This window comes from Clytia hemisphaerica, unplaced genomic scaffold (assembly GCF_902728285.1).
Source record: "Clytia hemisphaerica strain Z4C2 unplaced genomic scaffold, Clytia hemisphaerica genome assembly, whole genome shotgun sequence".
NCBI classification, from domain to species: Eukaryota; Metazoa; Cnidaria; class Hydrozoa; order Leptothecata; family Clytiidae; genus Clytia; species Clytia hemisphaerica.
Window position 1 is genome coordinate 113,798 of NW_027104420.1, and position 15,350 is coordinate 129,147.

General features: G+C 34.9%; 2 protein-coding genes and 1 long non-coding RNA gene across 3 annotated transcripts; 1 reads left to right on the forward strand and 2 right to left on the reverse strand.

The window, feature by feature from the left end:
• Positions 1 to 283: 283 nt before the first annotated feature.
• Positions 284 to 1,153, reverse strand: LOC136820291 (uncharacterized). Its single transcript, XR_010848550.1, has 2 exons — positions 1,028 to 1,153; positions 284 to 503 (listed from the first exon to the last, which is right to left on the reverse strand). It is a non-coding gene; the product is annotated as an uncharacterized lncRNA (long non-coding RNA).
• A 3,121-nt stretch (positions 1,154 to 4,274) lies between these two features.
• LOC136820335 (uncharacterized) lies at positions 4,275 to 10,119 on the forward strand. Its single transcript, XM_067076528.1, has 10 exons — positions 4,275 to 4,554; positions 5,012 to 5,155; positions 5,499 to 5,580; positions 6,010 to 6,112; positions 6,602 to 6,917; positions 7,316 to 7,551; positions 7,866 to 8,080; positions 8,605 to 8,710; positions 8,880 to 9,299; positions 9,560 to 10,119. Exons 1-10 carry the CDS (start codon positions 4,349 to 4,351, stop codon positions 10,003 to 10,005), a joined length of 2,274 nt encoding a protein of 757 aa, XP_066932629.1. The 5' UTR covers positions 4,275 to 4,348; the 3' UTR covers positions 10,006 to 10,119.
• A 2,870-nt stretch (positions 10,120 to 12,989) lies between these two features.
• Positions 12,990 to 15,120, reverse strand: LOC136820290 (leucine-rich repeat-containing protein 73-like). Its single transcript, XM_067076483.1, has 2 exons — positions 14,768 to 15,120; positions 12,990 to 13,713 (listed from the first exon to the last, which is right to left on the reverse strand). The coding sequence occupies exons 1-2, from the start codon at positions 15,088 to 15,090 to the stop codon at positions 13,188 to 13,190; spliced, it is 849 nt and encodes a 282-aa protein (XP_066932584.1). The 5' UTR covers positions 15,091 to 15,120; the 3' UTR covers positions 12,990 to 13,187.
• Between the last annotated feature and the right edge of the window lie 230 nt (positions 15,121 to 15,350).

Below are 15,350 nucleotides of genomic sequence, written 5' to 3' on the forward strand. Positions count from 1 at the left end.
CAAAAATCTTCAAAACTTTAGACCAATAGTAAGTCGTCATTGTAGCGCACAGTGGTCCTGGTTACCCATTACGCTTTGCGACTGTGAAATGGCCTACTGTATGGCAAAACGGATTAGATTTTTTCTGAGGATTCAAATTTATGAAGAAAAAACTTTTTCTTCTTCTTTTATTACTTTGCTCAAATTCATTTACTTGAAGTAATATCCTTTAAATCATATATATTTCTCCTTCAATGTTTCTAAATACCAAGGGGATAGAAGTATGAATGGATTATTAGAAAGGTTTGAAGTCGACTCGTCCTGTGGTAGATTTTATTCAAAATATTTTTCAAACTCAACTTTGTACAAAAAATTACAATAAAAATAATATCCAAGATAGCCATCTTCAAACTTCCATCACACAATCAATATCCGCCGTATTCTTCAGTCAAAGTGTCCGGTCGTCCGAATTTCGTCCCTTTTTTGGCCAACAAATTGAAATGCTCAAATACTCCACCTGGCATCTAAAACAAAATTATAAACAGAGATGACCAAATCCACAAAAACAAATTCGAATCTTAACAGATATATGTGACCTAGACTAGCCAGGAAATCCTGAGCTCTCGCGATCCAGCGAAAGCTCGCAGGCTGAGGGTTTCCTAGCTAGATCCCAGACAGTATGCATACTCTCCTAAAATAAAAACGGTTTCACGCTCGATTATAATTCTTATACTAGCTAGTTTATGTATCTGTGTTTTTCTGCGGGGACGGTTAGCTTCTGATTGTCTAGATCCTGACTACCTGAGGACGGTTAACAATCTTCGATTTTTCGGGTCAAAACTCCAGATTATTTCAAATCGCTGCAGTCACTCCACTGTAGTTCTTCAAAAGGGCAAATACGTAAACTTGCCACTGTACTTAAAACGCACAAAGCTTGAAAAAATGGTACGACCCTTCAATAAAACATCAAAAAAGGAAATCGTGTACTGAATTTTGATAAGACTAAATCCTAAGTTAAGAAAGAACTAGAATAAGGACATTAACTTACATTTCTGTGGAGGTTCAAGGCGTCGCTCGCTCCTCTGGGTATCCACACATCACCACCACCACTTGTCAAAGCACTTGTTGACTGGGCAGTAAACAAAAGAAACAGAGCAAAGACAATACACTTCATGACGAAGTGTAGATTTAGTTATTTCTGAGGTTCTTTTCCTGGTTGCGTCTTATTCCATTTGAAGTTTTTTCATAAAACTGTCTAACTTATATATGGACTAAAAATAACGGTTAATCATCTGCTAAGGTATATAAAGCACTTTTATGGTTCTCCAATTTTTTATTATTATTGTCGACAGATTTCCGACCTCATTTCTTACGATTTCGAATTCACACATATTCTCAGTAGACGGGGGTTCTGGGGGAGTGATCGAAGACTTTTCAAAAACTAATTGCCTAGGTAAAAAAATTACAAAGGGTTGATATTAAAATAATTGAGGCGGAATAAGGAAGTTTAAAAAATATTTTTTTCAAAATTTAATAATAATAGGCCGCGGGGCTAGTTGGGAATAAAAGAAAATTTCGTAAAAAGATTGAGCGTTTTATAATATATACTGTACCATACAGGAAAGGTTTCGGCAAGGGACCATCTATGTAATTAGATATTTATGGTACAGTATGAGTGACCCGAAAGATTTTATTTTTAATGATAATGAGAATACCAATAACTGAATGAAAGGATCTCTAAATAATGAAAATCAGTTTAAATCACTGGCACGGGAAAAACTGGGAAATGGCCATTTTCGGGGTTGACATTTTGCCCTGGGAAAGTGAAAAATTGCCATATTCCAGACCTGGGTTTTCCAATTTTCAGGGTGTAAAATGACGATTTCTCATCACGCCTAGGTTTTCTAACTGAATTATCCAGCTTTAAATTACGTTTGATAAATTGTTAAATGTATTTGATCATTTTGTAAGCATTGGCTCGATAGCTCCCATTTGTTCTGTCATGTACTTGCGTTAATTTGAGAATGCCCGGCTGTTTTATCACAACAGCAGAGCTGCACCTGAGAGCAAACTTGACCTCAAACCCGTCTCACCGATCCACTGAGCCCATGCGACGTAAGTCTTTTGCAAGCGAATGAGGCCACCCTTGCAGGACGTCTCATACCTTTGTGTTACACACTGACCATTTTACTTGGGTGAAACAAGGCATGTCCCAAATATATTTTGCGTGACGCACACCGCTTCCCACTATTCATTAACTTTCATATATAGCTCAAAAGAATCGTATCAACGAGAGGATTTCAAAAAGTGCTGGGTCAAAAATTTATATCAGGCCAATCTCAAGATATCGGCCAAAAACTGATTTTGACGTTATAAAATACATCGAAAAAACACGTCAAAAAGACAATTTAAATGACGTCATTATTGAAAAAAGGCGATAATTCCAATTAACTTACTACAATCAAAGCAAAATTTTGACTGGAGATGTAAATTAACGATTCTAAAATATTTCATGAAAAAAATTTTGAAAATTCATGATGACGTCAGCATTTTTTGACGTATTTTAATTTTTCCCGACAACAAATGACGTCATTCAAATTTTCTGAAAATTTTTGAACAAATATTTCAGAATCATTAATTTACAACTCCAGTTAAAATTTGGTGTTGATTGCATTAATAAAATTGAAGTTATCGCTGTTTTTCAATAATGACGTCATTTGAATCTCACTTATGACGTGTTTTTTCGATGTATTTTATAACGTCAAATTCAGTTATTGACCGATATCTTGAGATTGGCTTAATGCAAATTTTTGACCCAGCACTTTTCGAAATCCGCTTGTTGATATGATTCTTTTGAGCTATATATGAACGTTAAGGAATAACTGGAAGCGGTGCGCGTCACGCAAAATATATTTGGGACATGCCTTGTTTCACCCGAGTACAACCCGAAAAATCTTAGGCCTGGGAAATACCCATTTTCGGGGTGGGTTTTCAAATCTCTGTTTTTTGAAAAATAAATCCTGCTCCAAAAATGTGACAATTTTACACTCCAAGCAATCCCAGTCCTGTGGATAATGGCCATTCTCGGGGTGGGAAAATTTGCATAAACTTTATTTTTTTTATTGAAATCTCTTTTACAAACGAAATACTCGGTATATATTATAATTAGATAAATATTTATAAGTTTTCGTTTTTACGTATGAAACAAATATAAAACTAGACCCTTTGGAAATATAATATAACATAAATAGAGGTGAGTACACAGAACCATGGGATCGTTTCGTCCTCTGAAGGAGAGACCGTGCTGGACAACCCACGGCCTATCCAGGGTTGCTTCGGTCTTGCCTCCAGAGTACCTATGTGCGGACCCTGCGTCAGGCCTAGTGGCCATATTAGGAGTTTATATTCGTGAGACGAGCGAGGGAATCTCCCAAACAGAGAAAAAAAACCGGGACCGAGATTGGAACCAGACGCTTGATAGAGAAAACGGAGATTCCCTTTGTTTGTAAACAAAGTTTGTAAAATTAAAAGTGGAATATTGTAATGCTTCATAGTTGAGAAGTTCACAGGGCTAGGTGTTTGCAAGAAAATCTCAGGGCTAAAAAAAATCCCACCCCGAAAATGGCCTGGCCTGGGATATTAAGATTTTTTTCCTGTGTGGAGTCCCCGGGGGGGGGGGGAGCAAAAATTTGCAATTTTTCCCAGATTTGCTGAAATTTCCACCCTTACAGTGCATTCATCAAAAGTCCACCCTGCAATTCACCAGGGAGGAATTCACCGGGTGGGAATTTTCTGGGGGGAATTTACTGGGGGGAATTCACCGGGGGGAATTCACCAGGGGGAATTGTCCGGACACAATTCCTAGAGTAGGTTTAGGTCACATGGAGTAGGGGATGGTTGCACGTGAAAATAAATCCAATCAGAAGTCACGTGATCATTAATGATACTACTGAAATAATCCAATCAAAAGTCGAGTAATTGAATCAGTCTAGAACTCATGAGAATTAATCCAATCAAAATTTAATTCAATTAATTTATCAAAACTGGTTTTGGTACCAGATCAGTCAAAACAGACCTACAGTTTTTAAACAAGCGTGCATATTTCACTTATATGTTTAACAAAAGAATGAATATATATATTGAAAGAATTCTCAGGAGGGGTTTCGAAAGTTTATCTCCTTAGAGCATTAACGCGTAATCAAATTTATCGTGAATAACTGGAAAATAGATTAAAAAACAGTTTCGACTCTTTATAAAGAATCTCACGTTTTAGTAAAATTTAAATCAGTTCAATTCAAAATCAACTTTCAAGAAGTAGAGTTGGGTTGAAAACTGGTGTTTCAAATTTTGGTGAACATATAAAATCAAGATGCCTACTACAGCTAAAAAAGAGGTAGTGACATCTTTTGAGCATGTCGAACGTCCTGTCCATGAGGCATTTACCGAAGAAGTCCATTTGTTTATGCATGTTCATTTGAGAGGGTATGATAAAGAAGGAGATGGCAAACAAATGCATGCTGACTATTATGATAAATATGGCGCCCCAATGAAATTAGAAGAATCATGGCTTGAAGGGTAAGAAAAAAGACGACAAAAAAGTTTTATTTATTATAAAATATTCTTAACTTTTAGGGTTAGGGTCTTATTTTGGACATTTTTTAAGAAATTGCATGTTTTGGCTCTCAAATAATTTAAATGCTTTAATTGTTGGCCTTGTTGTCCCCCTTGTGTTCTTATATACTTTTTTTAAGATAAACCCTTTATTCTATTCTTCAAGCCACCGGTATTTTGTGTAGAGAAATAAATACGTCTTCTAATTAAAGACTATCGAAATTGCCAAAAAAAAAAAACAATTGTTACATGGACGCCTTTCGCATCAATTATCTATATATTTTCGAAAAATGCCTATGTAAAATTTCCATGGTTAACATTGAGAATCCTCTGCCATATTATTCAACTAGACGCTTTCATTACAGTCCACAACCTTGTCGGTAATTTGTTTGGGTAAAAATTCATTATTCGAATCTTGCAGATACCGTGATGTTGAACGACAATTATCGCATCATTTTAACGCGTGCATCAATCCCTGCATACCTTTCCCGAAACCTGCTGCAACAGCCGGTGGTACTCATCTCTATGACATGCACCATTTTGATAAACCATGGAATTGGACTGGGTAGGTCTTGTATTTTAAAAACATCCAAAATTTTAAAGCTTATGTTCTCAATGTCACCATTTTATGAGTATTTTATGAGTAGCTTTGAAAGCCCCCCCCCCCGGTTGATTGTCTTGAGCGATGCCTTATGTTTTATTCATAATTTGCTACTTGTACTTCTCAAGACGAAAAGAATTTTGAAATTTTCAAAAGTGGAGTAAAGTTAAAATTCAACAAATTGTTTAACTAAAAAGGATTGCAAAGGATTTGAGCGATGGTCACTTCAAATTAATCAATCGAAGATATCGACAAAAACATTTAAAATGAACCCATTTTTTTAGAAGTATGATTATTTTTCTTATAGATTTGTTCCAGAGCAAAAGAAATGGTGTTGTTATGACAAATTCTTTCAAAATCGTCATTTTATTTCTTTACGTGGAAATGAGGTAAAATTATACTCACATTACACTAGCTTTTAACTGTTTTGTGCCTCCTACTTTGCTTAACACTTGTTGTAACGAGTCAGTCTTTTATTCTTCGCTCACTCTCTTCGGGGATTTCTCAAATTCGCATCTTGTTTCCAATGAGTACTTTAGGGGCCTTAACGGCTTACTTAACGGGGTGGGGTGGAACAAAGGGATCATATTTCCGAAACACCGAAGAATTTGGTCGTGATTTCTGCAATTTGGGTAAAAATAATGACTTAAAACATAAAAGGGAGCCATTTCCAAACCATTTAAGGAAATTACCAAAATGAATTTCTAAGATTATCGAAGATTCCAAAATACGGTCGATGTCTGCAGTTTTGTGAAATCTCGTACGCGCTTACCTTAACTATCAACAACGAAATTGTTCTATCATCATCACACTTCTAGGTACAAAACAACCTTTGGGATTACGATCCACATGAAGAAGACCCCAATTCAAAAGATTGGGACATGAAATATCAACAACTCATCCCACGCGACCAATACAGAGGTAACTTTTATCGAAAATCGAGACTCCGTTAGAGGTCGATGGGCGTCCTAAATCAGGACAGACTACTAAAGGTGGCGGATCTGAGAATCTAAAATTCGTTACTTGAAATATGTTCGATTGAAAATTACTACCCCGCCCCCCTCAAATCTGCCACTACATTAGTAAAAGAAAATCTGTTACACCCATCTCTCACAGACCTGGTGGGAACGAAGTTTGGCCAAGATATTTGGGGAAAATACCCTGAAATTTCGGCTCCACTGGAATAGAAGATTGATTTTATGTTTGGTTTTATACTCATTCCAACTTCAATGGAAGGAATTGCACTTTAAAACCATCCCACTGAATTTTTTTCAGCATGGGGAGAAGATTTATATCTGCATTGAGATTTCGAAAGAAATTTTCATCCCCGCTATGGAGGAAGTCATAACCGGGGCTGTGAGACAGGTGTACTGTTATATGAAATTTCTAACACTTTTCGACTTTTTCTAGGTGGATATTTCTACTACAAGAATCCATGGGGACGATATGTTCACATTATCTCATTAAAATCAGTTGCTCCAGCTCCTACATACTGTAAACGTTATAACTATATTGTCCATCCGTTGGCTTATCGAGCCAGTGTCAATGATCTACCGGACGATTCAGTCGATGCTATGCAATGGGCTATTTGCAATGTCAATTCCAGAGAGCACAATAAAGTTCCATACGGTCATTCTAAACAGAAGACATTCCCTGCATTCGGAGATGACCAATTGGATAAATGGGGAGATAAGAATCATGGCATTGAAATTTTCAACGATTTTACGTGAGTTTTGTTTTTTTGTTAGACAGTTTGTAGCTTGGCCCTTAAATTATTTTAGCACAAATGTTTAGCAAACTTTATTTTTTCAATATATTTATTGAAAATGGACTTTTGAATTTTGATTTCCAACCTCTTTACTAGCTGTTTTTTCCAGAAACCTTTAATATCAATTTTTCAGAATCTTTTTCGATACCATTTGGTAATATATCACACACTCCTTTTTTATGACATTCGTAAAACACCCTGGTTATTGCAGGTAGTGGCAAATTTAAGCTAGAGAAAGATTGCTTAAAAGCTTTTCCACTACTGACAGAATCTGGGTTTTTTCCATAAAAAGCAATACGTCACGAATATCATGAATAAATAGCTTATTCTAAGACAACTTGTAACTCTTTCTCCAGTTACTATTACTCCGCGTCACCATTAAAAGAAGAAGGCGACAAATGGCTTGGTGGTAACGGTTTTCTCCATGACGAACCTGGTACCACGAAGAACAACTTCATCCATTGGTTCAATTCTTATCCTCATGAAATGGGAGAATTTTTAGTTGAGACTTGTTTGAGACATGGCAATTATTTACATATTCTATCTGCTAATGACGCTATGTATGAACGTAACAAAGTTGAAGTTCAACACGGTGAGCTATTTTTTCTCTTTTAGGGATAATTTAAAGCAAAGGGGAGAACGTACAGGCAATTTGAATTATTTTCACAAGTTTTTTTGCCATATAAATGGCAAAAAAACTTTGGAAAGTTTCGATTATGTACTTGCTATACTATAGTGTAATTTATGTCATGACCAAAAATGGGTGTTAAAATTAGGGATCTTATACAGGATCGTTTATTTACCAAAAGAAGCGTTTTTATCAACCTCTTCAGTTTGCTGATTTTTTTGCCTGTTTTGAGAAATTACAACCATTCAGTAAATCTACATCATCACTCAATATTCCAGCTGACCCCAAATCACCACAGACGACGAACCTCATCACCAATTTCAACCAACATCCTTTGTCCGAAATCAAAGATAGGCATAACAAGACCGGTAAATTACAATCAGCTCTTCAAAAGAGAAGTGACGAATGCAAAGAGTTCTTGGGTAAAATGCCTTACCTCGATGACACAGTTTTTGGTTACACAACTCTCATTGACCCTCACAAGGACATCAAGGTAAATTCTTGTCAATTCATACAGATTCAGTGTTATTCAAACTTTATCTTCAGCCTTCATGTATTACGAGTCAAAGAGTTCCTTTAGTTTCTAGTCTCAATACAAATTCGTTGGTCAACATCATATTTCCTCAAAACCCGAATTACCTTGTTTACCCGTTTGTAACGAACCGATTCTTAAACTAACTTGTGAAATAAACTCTAAATTCTATTTAAAGGGCGACAGGAATATAACAGTGGAGTCTGAACTTGCTAGTTTTCTCACAGAAGACTTTGAGGGATAACAAAATTACCCTTCAACTCCGAGTGGCGTGCATATACATTCCAAATTTGCCAATATACTGAGTCTACAACTTAAGGCTGAAACTTCGACCACTTAATCTAAAATCTCCAAACTGCTCAAAATGACTGAAAATTATATTAGAAAGTCATTAGAAATTGTTTTTAGCATTAAAAACATTTTTCAATTTTGACACAGTGTTATAAAGACTTAAGAAATACTACTTCCACTTTGCTTAACAATAGACATCGATTTATGGCGGACACCCACACGATCAAATCGCACAACTCGAAGAAGGGGAAAAGAAAATGCTCGATTATTTGATCGGTGGAAGATTCTATGCGCATACAGGTAATACGTTTGAAAAAATTCTATTCAAATCTGAAGGAATTCATAAAACACAGTGCCTTTTGATTTTGTGCTACTTTCTAGCTTAAAGCGACAGAAATTTGCCAGGACTTTCTAGTTCTTTTATAAAAAAGATTTTCAAGTATCGCAACCTTTTTTCATTCAACAACAGGTGTTTACGATCTCTTCAATTATTTTGACCGATACCACAAAAACATCCTTCAACATTGCCCAGTCATGATCAAAAACCAACAACCTAACGCATTCCTCGATACATTCTTGCCAGACTTGCACGATCTAGTCTTCACTTTACCAAAGGCTAAAGCACCTTCAACTGAGAAGGTCCAAAGCATCCAGGATGATATTGTATGGCAATTCACAGTAGAAGTCCACAACGAGAAGAGCAAGACAATCGAATGTCATCGAGGATACTTCAAACTCAATGAAGATTATCGAACAAGAATTGATTTATCAAAGACGATCAACGAATTTGATGTAGCTTGGATACGTTTCCAAGGATACGACATACATAATCCTCAACGTAGAGCATGGTTCCAAGCTTTTAAAGGACCAATGTTTAACAAGATTAACTGTGAGTTGATTGCTTGTTTCCTTCTCAAGTTTTAACTATCGTGTTTTATTCTTTTAACTAATGATTTGACTGGAGATTGGCATATTAACGACAAATATATTTGCGAGATACCTCTAACTTATTTTACGACCTTGATAAGGTAATCTACACAAACCACAAACTCTAATCAACCTCGTCAAAATTAGTTTATCTGATGTAGCTGTCTATGAAAAGGTTCTTGTGATTCTAAACGCTACTACTTTTCACTTCTATATTTTTAGGGACAAGAGAGGTTGCAGACAAGACAGTTCTTAATCCAACTTTAACCAACGTTGTCCACAACATGTCAATGCAAGTTGATATTGATGCTGGTGAGGAAGTGGCAACGTATCGACCAACCAGCATCTTTTCACCAACATCATTACCAGCACCAAATCTCACCTTCAATCTTAACAAAGCTATCAACGAGAACCATCTATGTGTTTACAATCTACAAGTTCACAGTCTCAAGCAACGTAACGATTTAGATTTTGCCTCAAAAGTTGTTCCACCCACATATCTACAAAACGTCTGTGGTGTGTTCCAATTATCAACTAAGTATCCAACCAAATTAGATTTGAACAGCAGTTGGGATAAAGCTACCACCAAAGATAATGCCTGCTCCTTCTACATTGTCGACGAGAATGCCAAAGTACGTTCATTGCAAGAGTTTACAAAAGCAAAATAATTGACTTAAACTGGATGGATAAACAAGTGACATGATAAATTACAAGTTCTGTTATCGTTGTGATATTGTAAATTTTTATACTGAAAGATAAATGAATACTGAATAGGAAAATAACTTTTGTCCGTTTTTAAAACACTCCTGCAACATTCCTCAAACCTTTAAGGCAATCTTAGATAAGCCAAGAAAAGATATTCAATAGAAAATTGTACAGAAATTCTTCATTGATTACCATGCTTAAATGATTTTAGTAAAATTAAAATAAAAGGCACAACTTTATAAGTTGTCAAATACAAAAATATTGGTAATATCATTTACAAATACTTTCTCCTATAGTATACTAGTTGCGTCATGTATGTTTAACAAGTAAGATTTGTATTTATCCTATATTTATCTCAGGCTTTCTTGAGTTTAATATACTGAAGAGGAGGAATGGTGGAATCCACCAGGCATGAAAAACCTTTAACTTATTGTGATATGATAATGAAACTTATAGGGCAAGTTCCTTTTAGGGCAAGTTCCTTATCAAAAGGAATCTTAATCTAAAGGAAAAGTTTTCGAATCTACGACAAATACTTTTTACAAAAACTGAAACAATTTTTTTCTAGACCTTCTTAACAATATCTAGAATTTGTTAAACTTTAATAGACGATATCGGCTTTCGATAAATGCAATGCATTCTGGTTTCTAGGGACTCTCAAAGGGATTATAATCTATTATAATTGATCTATTATAATTCCTTTGAGAGTCCCTAGAAACCAGAATGCATTGCATTTATCGAAAGCCGATATCGTCTATTCAATTTAGCTGATTTGACCTAACGTTCCGGGGGGGGGGGGGGCACTGGGTTTGTGGACTGACGGTATGTGCGGGCCAAAAATTGGCTTTTAAAATTGCACCCTTACAGTGCAGCAAAAATCAGTGAAAATGATACCCTTAGAGTGCATTTTCTCCCAAACTTTCGATCCCTTTCGTGCAAAAAATGGTCAAAATTCTAGCATTTTTGGTCAAAATATCTAGATTTTTCAAGAATTTTCTGAAATTTCTACCCTTACAGTGCATCTCTAGTTTTTCCGACCCTTACAGTGCATTTTAAACATATTTGAAAAGGTACCCTTAGGACCCGCACATACCCGTCGGTCCTTTTGCCCAGCTGCCCCCCCCCCGGGCTAACGTTACATACATCTTAAGGTATGTGTTCACCTTCCTTGACACATTCTCTTTAATTGATCATATCTTTAGAACAACAAATTTTTATACATCAAAAGTATATATTTTCTGAAAGCCAATAATATTCTCTTTCTAATGGTAAAAGTTTCAGCTGAATTTAAAAAACTGGGCAGGATATAATTAAAATCTTAAGAATTTTAACCTTACCTACTTCAAAGAAGTTAAAGTCACCCATAGCTTTTGAAATTTGAAAAAATAATTTCGATACTATGTTCCCAATAGATTGAACCAAAAAATTGTCTTAGGATTTTTTTTTGGATCGACTTTAACTCGAGAAAACTTAAAAATGGTTAAATTTGGAAAAAATCATTCATTTCTCGAGGTTTTTTCCACTTAACCTGAAATTGTGAAGCTTTAACTCGATTAGAAAAAAAATCCTAAGACATTTTTTTAGTTCAATTCTTTGCCGAAAATATAAAAAAAAAATTAAGTTCATAGCTAAATGCTATGGGTGACTTTAACCTCGTTAAAAGTAGTATGGTATGGTAAAATTTTATTTTTTTCTACATCAATTTGAAATTTTTGACGAGATAATTACTGTTTAATTAAGTAATCAGAGAAATGTGTCAAAAAATGTTACTATTCAATAGATGTGAGAATAAACATCAGCTGAATTCTCTCTTTTCTCTTTGTTGTTTCCGAAAGAGACAATTATTTGAGTAAATAATCCATCATAAGACGAACTTTGTTTTAAAATTTAAATGGTTATAACTCTGGATCAAAAAAAGATTTTAAGATCGCGATTTTACCAAAATGAAATCCAGTAACTTTTCTTCCACTTTGACTGAAGAAAAATTTTTTGACAAAAAATTGGAAAAAAGGTGTACACATACCTTAAGTGATTTTAAGAACATGAGATTTTAGCTAAATCTTACGGTACGTTGTCACAACGATAACCCATAAAATCCGATACGAAAATTTAAAATCTCACCAAATATCTTTAAAAGTCTGATAATTTCAGAGGATTTTAACGATTTAACGTCGAATTATTGACGTTTACCAGACTAGATTCTACCCCTGGATTCAAATAGGACTACTAAAGTATGCTAGATGTCATTACATTTTACCAAGATGCAGATTACCTTAATAAATTACTTTTAATATTAAGCTTTGCAAATTACTTTAATGGGATAAACTTTCGTGGGCATTACATTCATTACAATTTGGAAGGGCCTCATCCGCGAAATATTTCTAAACAAAACTCAAAATATGTCAAATAAATACTCTTTGAATGGTTACTTGCATCAAAGAAGCACAAATAATGTGTATTTCAACAACCGACATGCATGATTTGACAGTAAAAGTCACAAAATCGTGAAAATATTGCCACCCAATAGTGCCACCCGCTAAATTTAGTCTCCGTAAAATTTTTGAATTTCGCGGATAGGCCCAACCGCGAAATTTAATCCCCGTGAAAGTTTAGCCCGTTAAAGTAAACGCATTTCTTAATACGTGTTAAAAAACACTTTTTTATCGTTCACTAAATTGAATCTCCACCAAATTTCTTAAATCAACCTTTCACCAAATTATAAATCTCCACACGAAAAATCTCATTTTTAAGGTTATTCGCCAAATTAAATCCATCTGATTTTAAATCTGTAATTATGATTATCGTTTCTCAAAAAAGACCTTCTGAGTAGCGCTTAAGGTCTTCATTTGAAATCAGCGCGTTTGAGCTATTTCAAAAAGTAACAAAAGTTATACTTTTATCTTTTTTCCTCACATTTTTACGTCTCGAAAAAATGATACATATTCCATTAATTCGTTGTTATAAAGGTTCGTTTGAAAAAAAGATTTCTATTTATATTGTTATCATCAATATAATTTCATGAAAATCTAGCATGCTTTACTTACACTTACTTGTACACTCAATTATCTTCCATTTCTTTTTTAGTAATGTCTATTAAATTTCAAAGTCATTGTAATAATGTGTGACCAAACAACCTTCACAACTTTTAGGGAGAATACTTATGTGTTTTATTCTCTTGAAGACATTCTTTTAACTCTTTAATAATCTCCTCACTGACATCATTTTCTGCTAGATTCAAATCATGTAGAGTAATATTATACGATTCAATAGCATCACATAAAAGTTCTGCACCAGCATCCGTAATACCACATCCTTCAAAATCAATGTACTCCAAACTTTTAGCTGCAGAGAGGGATACTGCAAATAATCCAGCACCGAAATCTCCAATGTTGTTATAGTCTAAATAAAGTTTGTTTAGATTTGTACAGTAGGCTAAAGCCATTGCTAATTGTGCCCAGCCAGATTGTGTTATATCACGATTTCCAGTAAGTGTCAATTGTAATAGGGAAGAGTTTTTCTTATTAGACGGCTTAGCAAGGCCGCACAAAGCTGCAAGACCATCATCACCAATAAGGCAATCTCCCAAGTCCAAATTAGAAATTCCTTGATGTTTTTCAAGTGCTGGTACCAATATTGACAATCCTTCATCTCGTATTGGATTACCATGCAATCTAAAAGAATTAGTATTAATGTTTTATACAATGGGTGAGAAATCATAGAACTATGTTTTAGCATCAAAACTCTTTTACCAAAATATTTTGGTTTGATATTGTTTTGTTATAGTCTTTTAGTAGAACACAACGGTCAATTGAATAACAAATTACTCCACATACATTACTTTCATTCAGGCAGTAAATTAAAAGCAGTATAAATCATCTTGTCCCTAGGTAACTGCTGTGCTGTGTTGTAAAAGATAAATCAATAAGATGACATTATAATTTAAAAAATTCTGCTGGAGTACAGTAATTAGTTATTCAAAAGACTGTTACGTTCTCCCAAATGATTATTGAGTTTGATTAATCTGGATAATTGTGTGTAATTAAACATTTTGGTTGAAATCATCACTTAGAAAATTAAAGTTCTATCCATCTATATCTATTTTATGCATTCAATAGTCATTTGCTGGTGGGAGAACTCCATAGTTTATTGAATAACTAATTACTCCAGCATAAATTTTTATAAAGATAACAGCATATAATTGATTTGTCTTTTACAATCCAGTCATTACCTAGGTACAAGATAATCTGTCACATTTTACTGGCTGGAATTACTTGTAATTCAATACAATAATTAGAAGGACCCTGTCGACGCACCGGACTTAACGAACACCAGACACATCAAAGTCCGGTGTAAAATGAGAATTTTTTTTACCACCGGAAATCTCTACACAGGACTTAAGGAAGTCGGATGTCCGGTGTCGGAGAAGAAGAAGAATGACATTTTCTTCCACCGGACAATCAAAAACCCGGACATGACCAGTCCGGTGCGTCCGTTGTTTCTTAATTTTTTGTTTCGTAAATGTCCGGCGTCCAAAATTCCCTGTATGCAACACCGGACTAACACCGGACTTATTGCGTCCGGTGTAGCGAAATGATACTTTTTGCCACCGGACAAATACACAGACAGTCTGGTGCGTAGGCAGGGTCCTTAATTAGATCGTTTTGTGTTTTCCCAATATCCAAACCAAACCATTATATATACAACAAAGTTTGTACAAAAACTTACAAAAGTGTTTCTATTCCTGTGTTATTCTTGAGTCCTTCTGATAGCCATATAACTCTTTCTTTACTATCAACAACTCCAAGGTTTAGATTTAAATGAGAAAGAGAAGAATTTTCTTTTAAGGATTCCATGATTTGGCGATAGTTTTTGTCATGGAGTTTGCATCCCCGAATGGATAACAGTCGAATGGAATTCTGTCTCAAAGAAGAGCAGATGTCATTAGTTTCGATATCACCTAACTCTTCACCTGATATTTGGACCGATCCCAACATTTTTATTGGGTTTATTTGCCTCCTTTGTGTTTGTGTCTCATTGCCTTTCACCATCAAATTTTCTGATTTGTTCGAAAAAACAGCTGCAATCTTTATTTTTGTTTACATTTTTTTGCACGTCATTTTTGGCCTAGTTTCACTCGATTCATTTTCTTAAAGAGGTTCCGAGTTGTTACAATTCAATGGATGTGTAATTCTTACTTGTAGATAATGTAATGCACTGCGGTCAAAATCAGAGGTATAAATATAATCTATTTAAACCGCCCGACGAGGATATTTCAATAAGTAGTCTTGCAGGAAACTTCAAAAGTCCG